This window comes from Erinaceus europaeus, chromosome 1 (assembly GCF_950295315.1).
Source record: "Erinaceus europaeus chromosome 1, mEriEur2.1, whole genome shotgun sequence".
Taxonomy (NCBI): Eukaryota; Metazoa; Chordata; class Mammalia; order Eulipotyphla; family Erinaceidae; genus Erinaceus; species Erinaceus europaeus.
Window position 1 is genome coordinate 84,615,707 of NC_080162.1, and position 20,453 is coordinate 84,636,159.

Genomic DNA, 20,453 nt, shown 5'->3' on the forward strand with positions numbered 1-20,453 from the left:
TTTCCTAGCAAGAAATAAAAGCACGAATATGCAGAAGTTGTTTGCCTAACTTTGTGGATCTCTCCCTCAAGCCTGAGGCGGTCTTTTGTTGATCTCATTGTGGAACCACTGTTTGGGTAGCCCAGGCTGCCTGCCAAACAAGCCCAGCAACCTTCTCCTATGTGCCCACAATGCAAGAGCACTCCCTATTTGCCAAGTGAATCAATGGAGTCATTGATTCTTTGAGGGAATTTGAAATGGCCTACCAATTTAGCATTCATGGAGATGGTTAAAAGATTGTGGTTTGTTGCGTTTCTGGCCTAAGAAGAATCTGGCTAGTGGTGTCTGATGCTTTTTGTGTATAGAATAGTTTTTTCAGTTTGCCTTGGGGCAACATAGATATTGGAAGTAAGCCATTCATAGTAAAATGCATTTAATGATGCTTTCACAATGGTAGCCTCTGTTTCCAGTCCTGTGCTGTGTGTTTATCTAGCAGACAATTCTGGCCTCTGAGATCAATAGCCCAATGTATATGAATCAGGCCTGTATTTACCCTGGAGGTTCTCCTGCCCCCAGCAGTGTGTAAGTTTGCCAACTAGGGCTATAACTCCATGTTATCTTCCATTATTGTATTGAAGCAGCAACTAGGAACAGCTTAGGTACTTCAGGAGTGCTTAAGTGTTCTATCAAGCAAAAGTCTAGCATTGCCCTTGTCTCTTTTTTGTAATAATAAAAAGAGCTCCACAGCTGAATATATTTTATTTTTTTTCCCTTTTGTTGCCCTTGTCTTTTTACTGTTGTTGTAGTTATTATTGTTGTTATTGATGTCGTCATTGTTAGATAGGACAGAGAGAAACGGAGAAAGGAGGGGGAGAGAAAGAGAGACACCTGCAGACCAGCTTCACCGCCTATGGAGCGACTCCCCTGCAGGTGGGAAGCTGGGGGCTCAGACTGGGGTCCTTCTGCCGGTCCTTGAGCTTTGCACCATGTGTGCTTAACCCACTGCGCTACCGCCTGACTCCTGCTAAATATATTTCTAAACCTTTATTTTTATTGATAACTACTCTAATGTCCTTCCTGGTTTAACTCTTCTCTTAAAGACAAGGCCATGCCATTGCTATGTATTGGCTTGAACAAACTAGCTGAGCTGTGCAGTTTCAGATGCTCGCCCCACCCCACCCCCGTACTATTTTCCATTTATTATTGGATAGAGACAGAAATTGAGAAGAGAAGAGGTAGAGAGGGAAAGAAACAGAGAGACACCTACAGTCCTGCTTCACCACTCATGGAGCTTTCTTTATTTTAATGAGAAAGAGAGGGAGCAAGTAAAAACATCTCTCTGGCACATACCACACTAGAGACAGACCTAGGACCTCAGGCTTGAGTCTCCCAACACTTTTATCCATAGCGCCACATTTCAAGCTTCTCAGACACTTGTTATTTTATTTTTCTTTCTTTTTGTGCCTTGGATGTTCTCTACAATGTGTCCTCTTAGGAAACTGGCATTTCCTTCCTAGAGTGCTGTCAGTGTCTTGGGATTTGCTCAGTACATATATTTTTTCTCTGCCTCAGAAAGACTGTGTCCTATAGTATTCTTGGGGTTAAGGCTATAACTTAGCATGATATCCATTTGATAAAATAGCACTTGTCCTAGACCTCCCAAGTGTCTAAAGCACTGCCTACACTTCCAGTTCTTTCCCCTGAGCTTTGAGTCAGTGGAGTCCTGAGTTACTGCCTCCATTTCATAAGGGGTCATTTAATTTAATTTTTCGATGGTATTTCTTTTTTTTTTTATTTTATTTAAGAAAGGATAAATTAACAAAACCATAGGGTAGGAAGGGTACAACTCCACACAATTCCCACCACCCAATCTCCATATCCCATCCCCTCTCCTGATAGCTTTCCCATTCTCTATCCCTCTGGGAGCATGGACCCAGAGTCGTTGTGGGTTGCAGAAGGTGGAAGGTCTGGCTTCTGTAATTGTTTCCCTGCTGAACATGGGCATTGACTGGTCAGTCCATTCTCCCAGTCTGCCTCTCTCTTTCCCTAGTAGGATGGGTCTCTGGGGAAGCAGAGCTCCAGGACACATTAGTGGGGAATAAGGGGTCATTTTAAAACCATAAGAAAATAAACAATTTGAATTCAGCAGCCACTTTGCATCTATACTGTAGCTTCTTGAAGCCACCCTGATTTATTTTTACCTGCCAGACTTCTGAAAGAGCCTGCTGCTTGTTGGTGACTTCTGGGTTTTATTTTCTCTGGAGCCTCTTTTCCTCTTGGGCTTCATTTCTTTTTCTCCTTTCTTTCTCTCTTTCTTTCTTTTTGCCTCCAGGGTTATCGCTGGGGCTTGGTGCTACACCACAAATCCACTGCTCCTAGAGGCCATTCCCCCCCCCCCCCATTTTTGTTGCCCTTGTTGTTATTGTTGGATAGGACAGAGAAATCCAGAGAGGAGGGGGAAACAGAAGGGAAGAGAAAGACACCTACCTACAAGACCTGCTTCACCGCTTGTAAAGTGACCCCTCCCAAACAAGCAGGTGGAGCCGAACCAGGATCCTTAGGCCAGTCCTTGCACTTCGCACCACGTGTGCTTAACCCACTGCATTACTGCCCATACCCCGCTTCATTTCATTTCTAAGTCTTAACTGCTCCTCTCCATTCAGATTGATGCCAAGAAGGAACAGCTAGCAGATGCCCGGAGAGACCTGAAAAGTGCTAAGGCCGATGCCAAGGTCATGAAGGATGCAAAGACCAAGAAGTATGTATCTAGGGCTGTGCTAAGCTGGAGATTGTGTTTGAGAGAAGAGCAGATGAGAAGTCTTAACGATTCTAGCTTTTCTAGAGTTTCTGAATGATGTCTTTTGGGAATCACTGTAGGGACTTATGTGCTTTTTCTGCCTCTTAAGTGGTAGGGTGCAATTGCATTGCCCATATCCAGATGCAAAAATGTTTTTTTAATTATTTATTATTTTCCCTTTTGTTGCCCATGTTTTTTATTGTTGTTGTAGTTATTATTGTAATTGTTATTGATGTTGTCATTGTTAAGACAGGACAGGGGGTAATGGAGAGAGGAGGGGAAGGCAGAGGGGGAGAGAAAGATAGACAACTGCAGACCTGCTTCACCGCCTGTGAAGCGACTCCCCTGCAGGTGGGGAGCTGAGGGCTCGAACCAGGATCCTTACGCCAGTCCTTGCGCTTGGTGCCGTGTGTGCTTAACCCGCTGTGCTACTACCCAACTCCCCTAAAGTTTTTTTTTAATGACTGCCTTCTCTAGGGTGGTAGAGTCAAAGAAGAAGGCTGTGCAGAGACTGGAGGAGCAACTGATGAAACTTGAAGTTCAGGCCACAGACCGAGAGGAGAATAAGCAAATAGCCTTGGGGACCTCAAAACTCAATTATCTGGACCCTAGGATCTCAGTGGCTTGGTAAGCAAAGAGTCCTCTTGGGTTCCTGCTATTGGATTGGAAAAGGGGGTTGCGATTTTCAAGAGCATTGTTGACCTGCACATATTGTTCCTAAGTTGAAACTACATTCCATTAAGCCATCCTGGATGCACCTAGGTGTTAGTAAATTCTGTTACACCACCTTTGAGCATGTTTTTCTGGGTTTTTTGTTCATTTGTTTTCCCACCAGAGCACTACTCAACTCTGGCTGGTGGTGGTGCTATAGATTGAACTGGAGAATTTCAGCATGAAAGTTTTATCCTAACCATTATGCTGTCTCCCCAGCTATTTGCTTTTAAAGATGTGTGTGCGTGACTTTTTTTTTTTTTTTTTTTTTGCCTCCAGGATTATTGCTGGGGCTTAGTGCCTGCACTATGAATCCACTACTCCTGGAGGCCATTTTTTTCCCTTTTGTTGCCCTTGTTTATTGTTGTTATTATTATTGTCTTGTTTTTGCTGTCATTGTTGTTGGATAGGACAGAGGAATTGAGAGAGATGGGGGAGAGAAAGATAGACACCTGCAGATCTACTTCACCACTTGTGAAGCAACCCCCCTGCAGGTGGGGAGCTGGGGGCTTAAACCAGGCTCCTGTGAACTTCGCACCATGTGTGCTTAACCTGCTGTACCAACCCCCGCTATTTGCTTTTAAAGGGTAGGTGAGAGGATCCAGCAGTAGTGCACCAGGTTAAGCAAGGATCCCCGTTTGATCCCCCAGCTCCCCACCTGCAGGGGATCACTTCACAAGCCGTGAAGCAGGTTTGCAGGTGTCTATCTTTCTCTCCCCATCTCTATCTTCCCCTCCTCTCTCAATTTCTCTGTCCTATCAAATAAAGGGGGATAAAAAGGCACAGGAGCAGTGGATTCATAGTGCTGAACCCCAGCAATAAAACTGGAGGTAAAAAGGGGGGGTGGCTTACGTTATACTTGTTGACATGTAGACACTAATCTTCCTTCTTTCTTCCTTGATTATAGGTGCAAGAAATGGGGTATACCAATTGAGAAAATTTACAACAAAACCCAACGAGAGAAGTTTGCCTGGGCCATCGATATGGCTGATGAGGACTATGAATTTTAACCAGTCTTGAGGGGCAGGGTTCTATGAAAAGGAACAGTGTGGTTTGGGAAAGATGGAAAAACTGTGAGCCTAACTTCCCCTCAAACTGGAGGAAGAGAGGCAGCAAGTCTTAACAAACCAACATCTTTGCGAAAAGATAAACCTGAAGATATTATAAGGGAGAGCTGAGCCAGTTGTCCTATGGACAACTTATTTAAAAATATTTCAGATATCAAAATTCTAGCTGTATGATTTGTTTTGAATTTTGTTTTTACTTTTCAAGAGGGCAAGTGGATGGGGATTTGTCAACAGTTCTGCCAGGCAAATTCACTGTTTCACTAAAGCATTTGGATTCTCTTAGCTACTGTATACGAAGTCCGATTATATTGGTGCGTTTTTACAGTTAGGGTTTTGCAATAACTTCTATATTTTAATAGAAAAGAATTCCTAAACTCCCTCCTTTCTCCCCCATTTCAGGAATTTAAAATTAAGTATAACAAAAACCCAGCGCACCTGTTAGAGTTGTCACTATCTATTGTCATGGGAATCAATTTTCATTAAACTTGAAGCAGTCGTGACATCGGCAGTGTTTTGGTTCAGACACCTGTTCACAGAAAAGCATGATGGGAAAATATTTCCTGACTTGAGTGTTCCTTTTTAAATGTGAATTTTTGTTTCTTTTTAATTATTTTAAAATATTTAAACATTTTCTTGATCTTAAAGATCGTGTAGATTGGGGTTGGGGAGGGATGACGGGTGAGTGAGTCTAAGGATAATGAAATAATCCATGACTGAAACCATTTTCCCATTATTCTTTGTACTGAGCATTATCTGTAACCTTTCAGACATCCATATTTTTCTTTTAAACCCCAATCTTTCACTTGAAAGATTGTATTGTATAAAAGGTTCAACAGGTCAATAAATTTAGAGGAAAATGAGTATTTGGTCCAAAACAAAAAAAAAAAAAAAGAAAGGAAAAAAAAAATCAAGATTTTAGGGCTTTTATTTTTTTTTCTTTTGTAATTGTGTAAAAAATTTAAAAAAAAACATAAAAAGCAGAATTTTAATGTGAAGACATTTTTTGCTATAATCATTAGTTTAGAGGCATTGTTAGTTTAGTGTGTGTGCAGAGTCCATTTCCCACATCTTTCCTCAAGTATCTTCTATTTTTATCATGAATTCCCTTTTAATCAACTGTAGGTTATTTAAAATAAATTCCTACAACTTAACGGAAATGTAAGTGTGTGCCTCTTTGTTACCCAGAACCAAAGGTCAGAGTGAGGATCTGAGGTTGTCACTTGGTAAGAGATGTGGTCAGACAGCTCAGGTCAGCAAAGGTGGTTCCCTCCTCAGGAGCTGGGGCTGGGTGGATCCCAACAAAGGTGCATATGTCCACTTGTTCTTTGTGCACCAGAGGGGCACCATATCTGCCTCCTTAGACAAAGATAAGCCCACAAAACTCTACTAGAATGATTAGGGTACAAGAACTGTAATAGATGTTTAGTTGGGTATTATTGAGTAAGTGGAGCAGATGTATTTGGGGACAAACTTTTAAGAGTGCTTCCTATATGTGCTGGCCAGAAGCAGAAAGCAACTTCTTTGGAATTGCTAAAAATAATAATAATGGTCAAGGAGGTGGAGCAGTGATTTGGACTCTCAAGCATGAGGTCCCGAGTTCGATCCCTAGCAGTGCATGTGCCAGAGTGATGTCTGGTTCTTTCTCCTATCTTTCTCATAAATAAATAAAATCTTAATAAAAAGTAAATAAATAATAATAATAGTAATCCTGGACTGGGAAGACAACCTAATAGTTATTGCAAAAAAAGCCTTTCATGCCTGAGGCACCATAACTTCCAGGTTCAATCACCAGTACCACCATAAGCTTTAGAATGGAAAACTGACCTGATCTCAGGGCAGGTGAGAGAAGAAGGCAGCCAGGTAGGTGAGGGCCAGTGTGAAGGGCCTTCCTTGAAGGATACTTGAGTATGAAGTGAGGAAGATACACACTGCATATTCAACCAGCCAGTGGGTCAGTTCTCTTCTACTTCTAGCCATTTCCAGGAGTGAAGGGTGGAACATGGTATAAAGAACTCCCCTTGGTTGGGGGTAGGTAGCATAATGGTAACGTAAAGAGACTCATGCCTGAGGCTCCAAAGTTCCAGGTTCAATCCCCCACATCACCATAAGCCAGAGCTGAGCAGTACTCTGGTAAAAAGAAAAAAAGACTCCCCTCAAGCCAGGTGAAACAGGCTCCCATGCTCAAGGACCCAAGTTCAAGCCCCTGGTTCTCACCTGTTTTGGGAAAGCTTCACAAGCAGTGAATCCGTGCTGTAGGTCTCTTTTCCTCTATATCTCCCCTTCCCCCCTCTATCTCTAATAAAAAGTTTTTAAAAATCTCACTTCCTGTCAATTCTGCCCCTTTTTTAAAACATTCAACCTAATTTTATCCACAGTTAGCTTGGGATAGAGAATCTGTCATTCAGTGAAAATAAAGTATGTGGCCTGGGAGGTGGCATGATGACTAGAACAACAAACTTGCAGACAGATCCCAAATTTAATCCCCAGAATCACATATGCCCAAGTGATGCTCTCTCTCTTAAGTACATACTATAAAACAAAGCATAAGGGGGCCAGGTGGTGGTGCACCTGGTGAAGCACACGTTACAGTGCAAAAGGACCCCAGTTCGAGCCTCTAGTCCCTACCTGCAGGGGGAAAGCTTCATGAGTGATGAAGCAAGGCTGCAGGTGTCTCTTTGTCTCCCTCTCTATCTTTCCCTCCCCTCTCAATTTCTGGCTGTCTATCCAATAAATAAATATAATTTTTAAAAAAGCATGATTTACAGGGCTGGCATAATGTTTATGCAAAAAGACTTAAGTGCCTGAGGCTCTGACATCCCAGGTTCAGTCCCCACTACCATCATAAGCCAGAGGTGAGCTGAGCTGAGTATGTCCTGTCTATTCACCTTGTTAAATCTAACTCCAAACTCTGCCACACTTTAAAAAATGAAAAATCTCCCCACCTGCAGGGGGAAAGCTTCACAAGTGATAAAGCAGGGCTGCAGGTATCTCTACTACCCCCTTCCCTCTCAATTTATAGCTGTCTCTATCAATAAAGATAAAAAATTAAAGAATTATTATGCAAAGAAAATCTCACACCCGAGGCTCCAAAATCTTAGATTCAACCCCCTGCACCACCATAAGCCAGAGCTGAGCAGTGCTTTGGTGGAAAAGAAAAAAGCTGGGAGTCGGGCAGTAGCGCAGCAGGTTAAGCACAGGTGGTGCAAAGCTCAAAAACCAGCTTAAGGACCCTGCTTTGAGCCCGGCTCCCCACCTGCAGGGGAGTTGCTTCACAAGCAGTGAAGCAGGTCTACGGGTGTCTGTCTTTCTCTCCCGTCTTCCCCTCCTCTCTATATTTCACTGTCCTATCCAACAACAACGACATCAATAACTACAATAAAACAACAGCAACAAAAGGGAATAAATAAATATTTTAAGAAATGAAAAAATCCTGCAACTTAGCCCTTTTAGCTTCTAGCCTCTCCATTATGAGCAAGTACCTGGAGTGAGTCAGTCATCTACACCACTGGTCATTCCCCCACACACTGCAACTAGTTTGTTACCATCTTACCTCAACACCCTCTTTCAAGTCTGACCACAGTCAATGAATAGATGACTGAGTCCAAACAGGCTCAGTATTTGGCTTTTTTTTTTTTTTTTAGTATTCCCTATTATTGCCCTTGTTGTTATTGATGTCATTGTTGAATAGCAGAGAGGAGGGGAAGACAGAGGGGGAGAGAAAGACACCTGCGGACCTGCTTCACCGCTTGTAAAGTGATTCCTCTGCAGGTGGGGAGCCAGGGGGCTCGAACCAGGATCCTTATGCCGGTCCTTGTGCTTTTGTGTTACCTGCATTTAACCCGCTGCGCTGTTGCCCAACTCCCAGTATTTGGCATCTAAAGCTCTCTGTGAAATGGACACTAACCACTTTAACAGCTCTATTGAAATATATTTCATGTGTAAAATCCACCCATTTTAAGTAGACTGATTCTTTGTAACTACTGTTGCAGCCAACCGTATTAATTTTTAGAACACCATCCTTCCAGTAAGATCCTTCATGGTTACTTACAATTAAATCCATATTCCCCAGTCTCCAGTAATACACTCTACAAGTTTGGCTTTTCTGAGTATTTCACATGCATGCAACATGTGACTGCTGCCTTGTGAAAGAATTTTTCTGACTTCCACAAAGCCACCTTATCTGGGAATGCAGCTCAGCACTAATTGCTTGGGAGTCCAGGATTCAACTACCATGTGCCCCCTTCCAGGCCATGTTTAAGTCCCATGATCATACATACCACTGTACCATCTCCTTCCTGGTTCTAACTGCCCTGTCAGGTCAACTGCACTTCCAGTGCCTGCACAACTCTGCCATTCCAGGTGGCCGCTTTTTTGTTTTGTTTTTCTTTTTTGATAGAGGGAGATAACAAGAGGTACAGATAATGAGGAATGAGGGGTAGACAGAAAACTCCCTACATTATGCTGATTTCATTTGTAGGTAAAGGTGGTGACTGCTATAATTTTGTCTCCAACTTAGACCCCTTTCCTGAGTTCTAGACACACTGCCAGCTAAGTCTGGCAAGGAGTTGGCCAGGCTTCCTTTATCTCAAATCTTGAAATGAGCTTGTTAGTTATGAATCTAGGCCCAGGTTTCACGTTTCCATGAAACGCCACCATTCCCCAATCAGAACTGAAAGGTAGCCATCATACAACGCAGTAATTCTTGACTGGCTCTTGCAAAAAACTTTAAACAACCTTTTCTTTTTCTTTTTTTTTTAAATTTATTTCTTTATTGGGGAATTAATGTTTTACATTCAACAGTAAATACAATAGTTTGTACATGCATAACATTCCCCAGTTTCCCATTTAACAATACAACCCCCACTATGTCATTTAACAAGCTTTTCTTTTTTCTATTGAGAAAGTTGACACTCAGCCCTTACAAAATCCTTCATATAATGAGATCCTCTCAACTTGTTTTGAACCATAAAAGCACTTTTTGGAGAGAGCACATTATCCTGAAATGACCTCAGCCAAACTAGTTCCTGGCAAAATGAGTAAACAAGGAAAAGAAAACTACCACAGGCTTAGTAATTATTTCTCACAATCCCAAGAACTGCATATAAACAAACCTTGTGCAGACAACTTTAAATAGCAATATGGTGAGGGTTTTTTTTTTGTTGTTGTTGTTTTTACCAGAGCACTGCTCAACTCTGGTTTATGGTAGTACCGGGGATTGAACCTGGGACCTTGTAGCCTCAGGCATGAGAGTCTGTTTGCATAACCATTATGCTATCTACCCCACCCCCCTTTTTTAAAGATAAGTAATGATACCTAAGTCAAGACTTTTAGGAAAACATAAATATTTGTGTAGAACATATTGCTTAAAAAAGTAATATGGAAGTGGTTCTTCTTCTAGCGTTTGCCATGGAAGTGGTATTTGACATGAAATGAGAGTAGTCCCAAGCTCATTTTGTTTATTTATTTTTTATATTTATTTTCACTTTTGTTGCCTTTGTTAGCCTTGTTGTTGTTCGTGTTACTGTTGCCATTGTTGTTGTTGAATAGGACAGAGAAATGGAGAGAGGAGCGGAAGCCGGGGAGAGAAAGAAAGATGCCTGCAGACCTGCTTCACCACCTATGAAGTGACTCCCCTGCAGGTGGGGACCCCAGGGACTCGAACTGGGATCCTTCAGTTGGTCCTTGCGCTTTGCACCATGTGCGCTTAACCCGCTGCGCTACCACCCCACTTTAGTCCCAAGTTTCTAACTGCAGCTGGTTAGTAGGTCATGTAAGTTTGTCGGGCAGCCCCCCTACTCCATCCTCCATTGCTGACACTATGGTCTATTTACATAATCATTCTTTTGCCTGGTCTTCTTTCTACCTCGAGACCCACCCTGCCTGCAGGCTGCATTAATCCTGCCAGTTAAAACCCTAGCAACTGTTGCTATGGAAGCTTTCTACCTTCCCGCTCTTTCCTTTTCTCCATCCCCTTTCCTAGCCATTTCCTTTTATGACTTGCCACTTCCCAGTTCTAAATATATAAAAAGTTGTCTCTGAACAATAAAGATGTATTGTGTTCCCACTCCACCACAAGTTCCTGGTCTCTCTCCCTCATTGCTGAGTAAGCAGCAGCCCAGGCTGGCTCTGGTTGAGTTCTCTCCAACCCAGAGAGCACCTGCCTGGGAAGAAACACCCTCACGCTAGCCCAGCAGAAGTTCAGTATACTTTCTTGTTTACACTTGACACACATTTCCATAAGATGCTGAAAATAATAAAAAGGGGGCAAGGGTAGAGAGCCGAGCCGAATGGTTATGCCTGAGGCTCTGAAGTCCCAAATTTAATCCTCCATACCACTCACCATAAACCAGAGCTGAGCAGAATGGTCATGCCTGAGGCTACAAAGTCCCAAATTTAATCCTTCACACCACTCAATATAAAACAGAGCTGAGCAGTGTTCTGGTAAAAATAATAATAATACAGGAGGGAAACTTCACAAGAGGTAGAACAATGATGTTTCTGTCTTTCACCCTCTATCAAAAAATGAAAGTTGGGAGCTGGGTGGTGGCATGTCTGGTTGAGCGCACATGTTACAATGCACAAGGATCCAGATTCAAGCCCCTGGTCCTCACCGTCATGGGGGAAGCTTCACAAGTTGTGAAGCAGGTGTCTCTCTATCACCCCCCCCAATTTCTGGCTGTCTCTATCCAATCAATAAAAATATTTTTTAAATTTTACCTTAAAAAAAAAAAAGGAAAATAGCCACCAATAACACCAATAACCCTGGTGACAAAAATAGTAATAAAATGGATATTATTCAGATTATTAATATATACGGAGACATGTTTTAAAAGCTGGTTTTGGTGATAAAAAGATAATTATGCGGGAGTCGGGCGGTGGCGCAGTGGGTTAAGCGCACGTGGCGCAAAGCGCAGGGACCGGCGTAAGGATCCCGGTTCGAGCCCCTGGCTCCCCACCTGCAGGGGAGTCGCTTCACAGGCGGTGAAGCAGGTCTGCAGGTGTCTATCTTTCTCTCCCCTCTCTCTCTGTCTTCCCCTCCTCTCTCCATTTCTCTCTGTCCTGTCCAACAACAAAGCAATGTCAACAATGGCAATAATAACCGCAATGAGGCTGCAACAACTAGGGCAACAAAAAGGGGGGAAAATGGCCTCCAGGAGCAGTGGATTCATGGTGCAGGCACCAAGCCCAGCAATAACCCTGGAGGAAAAAAAAAAGATAATTATGCATATCTTAAATCTTCCAGCGATAGCCTTCATTACATACTGATTCAAAAAGTATTCCTCTGCAGCAATATGAATGCTCTCAAAAGTATGCTGAGTGTAGACACAAAAGTACAGACTCCATGGTTCCATTTACTGGCAACTACAGTAGGCAAAACTGATCTGTAGTGGTGTGATGAAAAGTAGCTGAGTGACTGCTAGAGGAAGACAAGGGAGACTGCAAAAGTGCAGCAAGAGACTTCAGGGTGATGGGAATACTCTCTTATCTTTAATGTGTGGAGGTTGCATTAGGGCATAAATTTTCTTTATTTTTTAATATATTTTTTTATTCCACTGTTCCTGGAGGCTATTTTTGTTGCCCTTGTTATCATTGCTGTTATTGCTGTCCTTGTTGTTAGGACAGAGAGAAAAAGAGAGAGGAGGGGAAGAGAAATATAGACACCTGAAGTGACCCCCCCTACAGGTGGGGAGCCAGAGGCTCGAACCAGGATCCTTAAACCTGTCCTTGCGCTTTGCGCCACCTGCGCTTAACCCACTGCGCTACCATGTGACCCCTGTCATAAATTTCCAAAACTAATCAAACTTCTACTTAAAATTGGTACATTCAATGTAAGTTGTTCCTAAATAAAAAATTAAGTGCTCTCAATTTAAAAGCCAGTGATGGTCACGAGCTTTATGAAATTATATTAGATGGTTCAAAAAGTGACTTTAATGTTGACAACTACATAGAAATCAAGATCTCATGGTAAAGAGCTTGCATATTACTTACTGGAAAGGTGAGAGTGGGGCAATCAGTATTCATAAATTAATATCTTGTTTTAAATGTGATTTAACACATGTACATGTAACCAAATTAATTGTTATGTATGGGCATTTTGAACCTTACATGTCTAAAAACGTTTACATTTCTGCTGTACAAAATAGCTGCAAAACAACCTGAAGGGATATTATCATGAAAATGTGGGATGCACCCAATGCACCCAATAAGAAGCCATCTAAATACATCAAACATCTACTGAAAGAGCTACAGCAATATATTAACAGCAACACAGTAATACTAGGGGACTTCAATACCCCACTCTCTCAATTTGACAGATCATCCAAGCTAAAAATCAATAAAGACATGAGGGAGCTAAAGGAGGAGATAGATAAACTAGAACTATTGGACATTTTCAGAGTCATTCATCCCAAGAAACTGGAATACACATTTCACTCAAGTCCACATGGGTCATTCTCAAGGATAGACCATATGTTAGGCCACAAAGACAGCAGCAGCAAATTCAAGAGCACTGAAATCATCCCAAGCATCTTCTCAGACCACAGTGGAATTAAACTAACCTCACAAGCGGTGAAACAGGTCTGTAGGTGTCTGTCTTTCTCGCCCCATCTCTGTCTTCCTCTCCTCTCTCGATTTCTCTTTGTCCTATCAAACAACAGCAATAACAATAACAAGGGCCACAAAATGGGAAAAATGGCCTCCAGGAGCAGTGGATTCTTAGTGCAGGCACTGAAGCCCAGTGCTAACCCTGGAGGTAGCTCAGAGGTCCCAGGTTCACTACATGAGCTAGTGAGCAGTATTCTGCTGTCTGTGTCATTTGTTAAAATATACAAACATGAGGCTAGGTGGTGGTGCACCCAGTACAACACACATATTACCCGGGGCCATGAGTAGAGTTTAAGCTCCAGTTCTACAGCATTTGGAAAGCTACACAAGCTTCTTTTCCCATCTTTCTCTCTTGTCTCTTATCAATAGAAGAAAAAAAAAGGGTGTGTATGTGGGGGACTGAAGTGAAGTCTTCATTCAAGCACTCAGCCCCAGTGCTAAGACTGGTGGCCAAAAAAAAAGTGTGTGTGTGACCTTTTTTTAAAAATTTTTTTTAATGTTTTATTTATTATTGTATAAAGACAGAGAAATTGAGAGGGGAAGACAGAGAGGGAGAGAGACAGACAGACACCTGTAGCCCTGCCTCACCACTCATGAAGCTTTCCCCCTGCAGGTGGGGACCAGGGGCTTGAATCTGGATCCTTGTGCACTGTAATGTGCGCACTTAACCAAGTGTGCCACCGCCTAGCCCCTGTGACCTTTCTTTAAAAAGAAGGGAGCCAGGTGGTGGCGCAGCAGGTTAAGCACACATGGCACGAAGTGCAAGGACCAGCGTAAGGATCCCAGTTTGAGCCCCCAGATCCCCACCTGCAGGGGGGTCACCTCACAAGCGGTGAAGTAGGTCTGCAGGTATCTTTCTCTCATCCTCTCTGTCTTCCCCTCCTCTCTCGATTGCCCTCTGTCCTATCCAACAACAGCAGCAATAGGAACAACAAGAAGGGTGGTCCAGGAGGTGGTGCAGTGGATATAAAGCATTGGACTCTCAAGCATGAGGTCCTGAGTTCAGTCCCCAGCAGCATATGTACCAGAATGATGTCTGGTTCTTTCTCTCTCTCCTCCTATCTTTCTCATTAATAAATAAATAAAATCTTTTTTTAAAAAAAGGGCAACAAAATGGAAAAAATAGCCTCCAGGAGCACTGGATTCATGGTGCAGGCACCTAGCCCCAGTGATAACCCTGGAGGCAAAAAAATAAAATAAAATAAATAATTAAAAAAAGAAAGAAAATGAGGGGGCTGGGTGATGGCGCATCTAGTTGAGCGCACATGTTACAATGCACAAGAACCCGGGTTCCAGCCCCCACCCCCCACCTGCAGAGGGCAAGGGGAAAGCTTCACGAGTGGTGAAGCAGGGCTGCAGGTATCTCTCTATCTCTCTCTTCTATCACCCCCTTCCCTCTCAATTTCTGGCTGTCTCTATCCAATAAATAAATAAATACGTAAAAGAAAATGAGTGATCACCTTATAACTGGAGCTGCCATATCTGCTTGCATACACGCTATTTCGTTTTGCTCTATGCTCACAGCCACCAAGAGGTCTAGATACATGATCAGGTGTCCCTTCTCAGCATGTCCGGGTTGAAGCATACTGAATCTTACCCCTTATCAGAGTGAACTTCCATCTACTGACAACATTTAACCGAATAACTAAACGTAGGAAACACATTAGAGTAAGGGCACTATAGAAAGGGGCAAGCAGGGAGTCGGGTGGTAGCACAGTGGGTTAAGCACACGTGGTGCAAAGTGCAAGGAACCGCATAAGGATACCAGTTCGAGCCCCCGGCTCCCCACCTGCAGGGGAGTCGCTTCACAGGCGATGAAGCAGGTCTGCAGGTGTCTATCTTTCTCTCCCCCTCTGTCTTCCCCTCCTCTCTTCATTTCTCTCTGTCCTATCCAACAGTGATGACAACAACAATAACTACAAGAAGAAGACAACTAGAGCAACAAAAGGGAATAAATCAATATTTTTTTAATAATTTATTTCTTTATTGGGGAATTAATGCTTTACATTCAACATTAAATACAATAGTTTGTACATGTATAACATTCCCCAGATTCCCATTTAACAATACAACCCCCACTATTTCATTCATCATTTTTCATGGACCTGTATTCTCCCTAAATCAATATTTTTTAAAGGGGGGGGCAAGCAGATTTGATTCTGGAGGCAGACTTCTTAAATTTGAATCCCATCTCTGACACTTCTTAGTTATAAACCCATGCCTGTTAATCTCAGTGTTTTATTTTTTACTTTTTAAATCTTTATTTATTTGATAGAGACAGCCAGAAATAGAGAGGAAGGAGGAGATAGAGGAGACAGAGAGACACCTGCAGCACTGCTTCACCACTTGTGAAACTTTCCCCTGCATGTGAGGACAGGGGCTCGAACCCGGGTCTTTGTGCACTATAACACCTGTGCTCAACCAGGTGTACCACCACCCGGCCTCAATCTCAGTGTTTTAATTGGTAACGTGGAGAAAAGAATATTTTTCATGTTTTAGTGAAGAGTGAATGGGCCAAGGCACTGGAGCACCTGCTTAAGCGCACACATTACAGTAAGCAAGGACCCAGGTTCAAGCCCCTGGCCCCCACCGGTGGAGGGAAAGCTTCACAAGTGGTGAAGCAGGGCTGCAGGTATCTATCTCTTTCCCTCTCTCTATCTCCCACTCCCCTCTCAATCTCTTTCTTTCCTTTTCTTTTTTTTCTTTCTTTCTTTCTTTCTTTTTTTTTTACCAGAACACTACTCAGCTCTGGCTTATAGTGGCGCAGGGGATTGAACCTAGGACTTCGGAGCCTCAGGAATGAGAATCTGTTTGCATAACCATTATGCTATCTACCCCCACCCTTCCCTCTCAATTTCTATCAAGTAAATATATATATATTGTAAATGGGCCAGTATGAATAGCAAAGTTACATACGGCCTTTTACATGTCAAGTGCTGTTCTAAGTGGTTGGCAGATAGACTCCAGGCACAGGTATGCTCCAAGACGAGTTGAAGCATGAATACTCACAGAAATAGGGCTAGCCTGAGTGATATCATGGGTGTGTGCCTTGTGTGGGCGCTAGGCTGCTCCCTTCCAGCCAGTGCAACTGCATGTGTTGCCAGTTACACCCACATATCCATATTTATGCTGAGCTGGTGACAGACCCTACCAGCCACACCTTCTGTGTGCTCTGCTTTACCTGAACCTCCTTTGCTGGAGGGAGGCCTCTGAAGCCTGGGATGTTGGCTCAGAAGTCCCAGGAGGAACTGGGGCCCTGTTTCCTGATTAAAGGCCTGGCAGCTAACTGTAAATATGAGCTCTTGGCTGGCAGGAATTTTTGGAGCCCCTGGGAGCCAAGCCCAGGAAACAGGGACAAAAGCAATGAAGACTAGACTGTATTTGGGAAGTGCTTAGAAGATGGGGAAACTGGCTGGGTGGCAGCACACTTGGTAGAGTGCACATATTAACATAAACATAATTTTTAAAGAAAATAGAGAAATAGACTGTAAAAGAGCATCACAGCCCTGAGACTGTTCAAGCTGACACAAGTTCATGGAGGCAACCAATGCCACCATGCCATGTTTCATTTAGAACTGTATCCAGAGGGAGCTGGGCAGTAGCACAGCTGGTTAAGCACACATGGCGCAAAGTGCAAGGGCTGGTGTAAGGATCCCAGTTCGAGCCCCTGGCTCCCCACCTGCAAGGGGGTCGCCTCACAAGCGGTGAAGCAAGTTTGCAGCTGTCTGTCTTTCTCTCCCCATCTTCCCCTCCTCTCTCCATTTCTCTCTGTCCTATCCAACAACAATGACAGTTATGACAACAATAACAACTACAACAAAGGCAACAGAAATGGGAAAAATGGCCTCCAGGAGTAGTGGATTCATGGTGCAGTCACCAAGCCCCAGCAATAACCCTGGAGGAAAAAAAAAAAAAACCCAAAAAAAACTATCCAGATGTCAACCTTCCAGCTCTTAATATCTTGTGAGACTCTTTTTTTTTTTTTTCTTACCAGAGCACTGCTCAGCTCTGGTTTATGGTGGTGCAGGGGATTGAACCTGGGACTTTGGAGCCTCAGGCATGAGAGTCTCTTTGCATAACCATTATGCTACCCCTGCTTTTTTTTAAAAAAAGAATTAATTTATTTATTTATGAGAAAGATAGGAGGAGAGGGAAAGAACCAGACATCACTGCTGGTGCTGCCGAGGATTGAACTCAGGACCTCATGATTGAGAATCCGATGCTTTATCCACTGCGCCACCTCCCGGACCACAAGAGACCGTTCTTTTTTTAATTTTTTAAATTTTTTATTTATTCCCTTTTGTTGCCCTTGTTTTATTGTTGTAGTTATTGATGTCGTCAGGTGGGGAAGAGACTGTTCTTAACACATGGGACTACCTAGTTCCATTTCAAATGGCTCACTTCCTAACAAAGTTACACACCTTAGATATAGACCAGGGCCTAGGGGACAGGGTACATGTACACATGTATCCAAAAGTTAAGGGAAACTATATACCTCAAAGTAAAAGTGCTAATAATATGCTGTGACTAGACTTAGACTTAATAAACTCAGGAAACAAGTAAAAAGACCTAAAGAAGATACTATAAAAAAATAAATAAATAAAAATAAATAAATAAATTTTAAAAAATTAAAAAAAAAAAGAAGATACTATAAAGTGTCTAATCAAATATTTACTTAGGCCTAGACACCCTCCTCTCCTACCCCCTGCTTCACTTCTCTCAGTCACTTTATCTACATACTTAACTACACAAAAGAAAGTAAGTAAGCGATAACCCCTAATCTCTTCTGATAGTAACAGCTTTAATGTCACCCCCTTGATAATCTTTATCCTTAGAAATGCTGTATACAGTTGGCCAAGAGATACAGTCAAAAGTATGTATATATCAACTAAAGGACAATTATTGCCTCCATGACAACTTTTATTATAATCATCCAACAAGTAAAATGCAGTAAAACTTCAGGTTAACTTAGATCCCACTTAAACCCTAGGTCTATTCCCTCCTTGAGGCCAGATCCCATAAACATAATACCAATTTGGATACAAATGACACCCAATGATTTAACTGGGAGGAAGTCTAATCATGTCAGATAAAGGACTACAAAAGCTGGATAAGGGCAAGAGACTGGCTCACTTAATGATAACCTCTTTGGTCAATACCAGGCCACTTTATCACCCAGGGTCCTAGACAGGGAATCCTTAGACTCCTAGATAGATATGATGGATTTAAGACTTTTTAAAATTTTATTTATTTATTAATGAGAAAGAAAAGAGAAGAAACAGCCAGAGATCACTCTAGTACATGTGGATCTCATGCTTGAGAAATCCAATGGTTTATCCAGTGTACTATCTCCCAGACCACGGATTTAGGCTTTTTTTTGCCTCAGGGTTATTGCTAGGGTTCAATGTCTGCACTATGAATCCACTGCTCCTGGAGGCCATTTTTCACATTTTTTTGTTGTGGTGGTGGTGGTTGTTTTTGCCCTTGTTACCCTTGTTGTTGTCATTATTATTGTTGTTGTCATTGCTGTTGCTTGTTGGATAGGACAGAGAGAAATCGAGAGAGGATGGGGAAGACAGAGATGGGGAGAGAAAGAGAGACACTTGTAGACCTGCTTCACTGCCTGTGAAGGAACTCCCCTAGCTGGGATCCTTCCCAAGACTGTAGAGCAGCAATGGTATGGACTGCTTCACTCTCCAAAGAGAGGCTGGGTTATCCTGCTCTGCTTTTCGAGGAAGACTGGTCCTGAGATGAGTGCAGCCTAGAATGTTCCTAGCTGTGACCGTGGACTGTGAGCTCAGATTGACAGGGATGCAGAGGTTACACAGGCTCCTGTGCTAAACATGAATAGACATAGGCTATAGGTCAGACTGGTGGGGTAAACAATTAATGGTATTGATATACTTTCCTTATGTTTAGGAGCTACTCTCTGCCCTAACCCAGCTTTCTAGTCTTACTCTCAACTCTGATACCCAGACAATACTTTTAGTCTACCTGCATGTTAACTACTAGGCTCAGGTAAAAATTACTAAAGTCCTGGGCCCTTTGGAACATACCTAAAATAGACTTCCTAGCTTCTTCCCACACGAAGGCCCCTAATTTCATCTGCTCTGTTCCTACCTTTGGATTCCTGTATATTAAACAATTTGTCCTACTTTATATCTTACTGTCTTTCAGCCACTAAGTTGCAGATGCTACTATGATTTCATCCTGACTTCCCTGGACAGATGACCTCACCAATTCTCATCTCTCCAGAGACCTGCCCCACTAGGGAAAGATAGAAACAGGGGGTGTAGATCTACCTGCCAATGTTCAAGTCTATCAGCAATCAATTACAGAAGCGTTATGCACCCCATAAAGACTTGGTCTACACTTGCAGAAGGACAACGAATAGGGAATTTTCCAATGGAGGGAATAAGACAGGAAACTCTGGTGGTGGGAATTGTATGGAGTTATACCCCTACTACTTTACAGTCTTGTTATTATTAAATCACTAATAAAAATAAATAAAAAAAGAAGTTCAAGGAGGGCTGTAGCATTTAGACTATTGACAAAGTGGACAAGATCAGATAAGCTGGGAGAGGTTCCTGTTCAGTCCCCACCTGTCTTCCTGGACTCATTTCCTCTACTCCTCCCACCCTCTTCTTAGTCAATTTTACTAAGCAAATGCCAGCCTTTCTATTTCTTTTTTTAAAATTATTATTTCTTTATTGGGGGATTAATGTTTTACAGTAAACAGTAAATACAATAGGGGGAAAGAAAGACAGACACCTCAGACCTGCTTCACTGCTTGTGAAGCGACCCTCTTGCAGATGGGGAGCCGGGGCTTGAACTCCAATCCTTGTGCTGGTCCTTGTACTTTGCACTATGTGCACTTAATGAGGTGCACTACCACCCGGCCCCTGCCATGACTTTTTTGACCACCCAATACATGGAGTCAATCTTCTTTTTTTACATTTTTTCCCTTTTGTTGCCCTTGTTGTTTTATCATTATTGTTATTATTGTTGTTACTGCTGTTGTTGTTGTTGTTGGATAGGACAGAGAGAAATCGAGAGAGGAGGGGAAGACAGAGAGGAGGAGAGGAAGATAGACACCTACAGACCTGCTTCACTGCCCATGAAGCAACCCCCCCTGTAGGTGGGGAACCGGGGGCTCAAACCAGGATCCTTAAGCCGGTCCATGCCCTTTGCGCCACAGGTGCCTAACCCACTGCGCCACTGCCAGGCTCCTTGGAGTCAGTCTCTAGTGATGTAGCTTTGAACTTCTCTGAACCCCAAGTTCCTCATCAGTGAAC

The 20,453-nt window shown here is 42.8% G+C and overlaps 1 protein-coding gene across 1 annotated transcript in view; it reads left to right on the top strand.

The window, feature by feature from the left end:
* TOP1 (DNA topoisomerase I) overlaps window positions 1–5,711 on the top strand; it is an 81,894-nt gene extending 76,183 nt beyond the window's left edge. The window contains exons 19-21 of the mRNA XM_016187509.2: window positions 2,643–2,737; window positions 3,254–3,403; window positions 4,395–5,711. Of these exons, the coding sequence (XP_016042995.1) occupies window positions 2,643–2,737; window positions 3,254–3,403; window positions 4,395–4,497 (348 nt within the window). The 3' untranslated portion in view covers window positions 4,498–5,711. The remainder of the gene's footprint in view (window positions 1–2,642; window positions 2,738–3,253; window positions 3,404–4,394) is intronic.
* The last annotated feature ends 14,742 nt before the right edge of the window (window positions 5,712–20,453 follow it).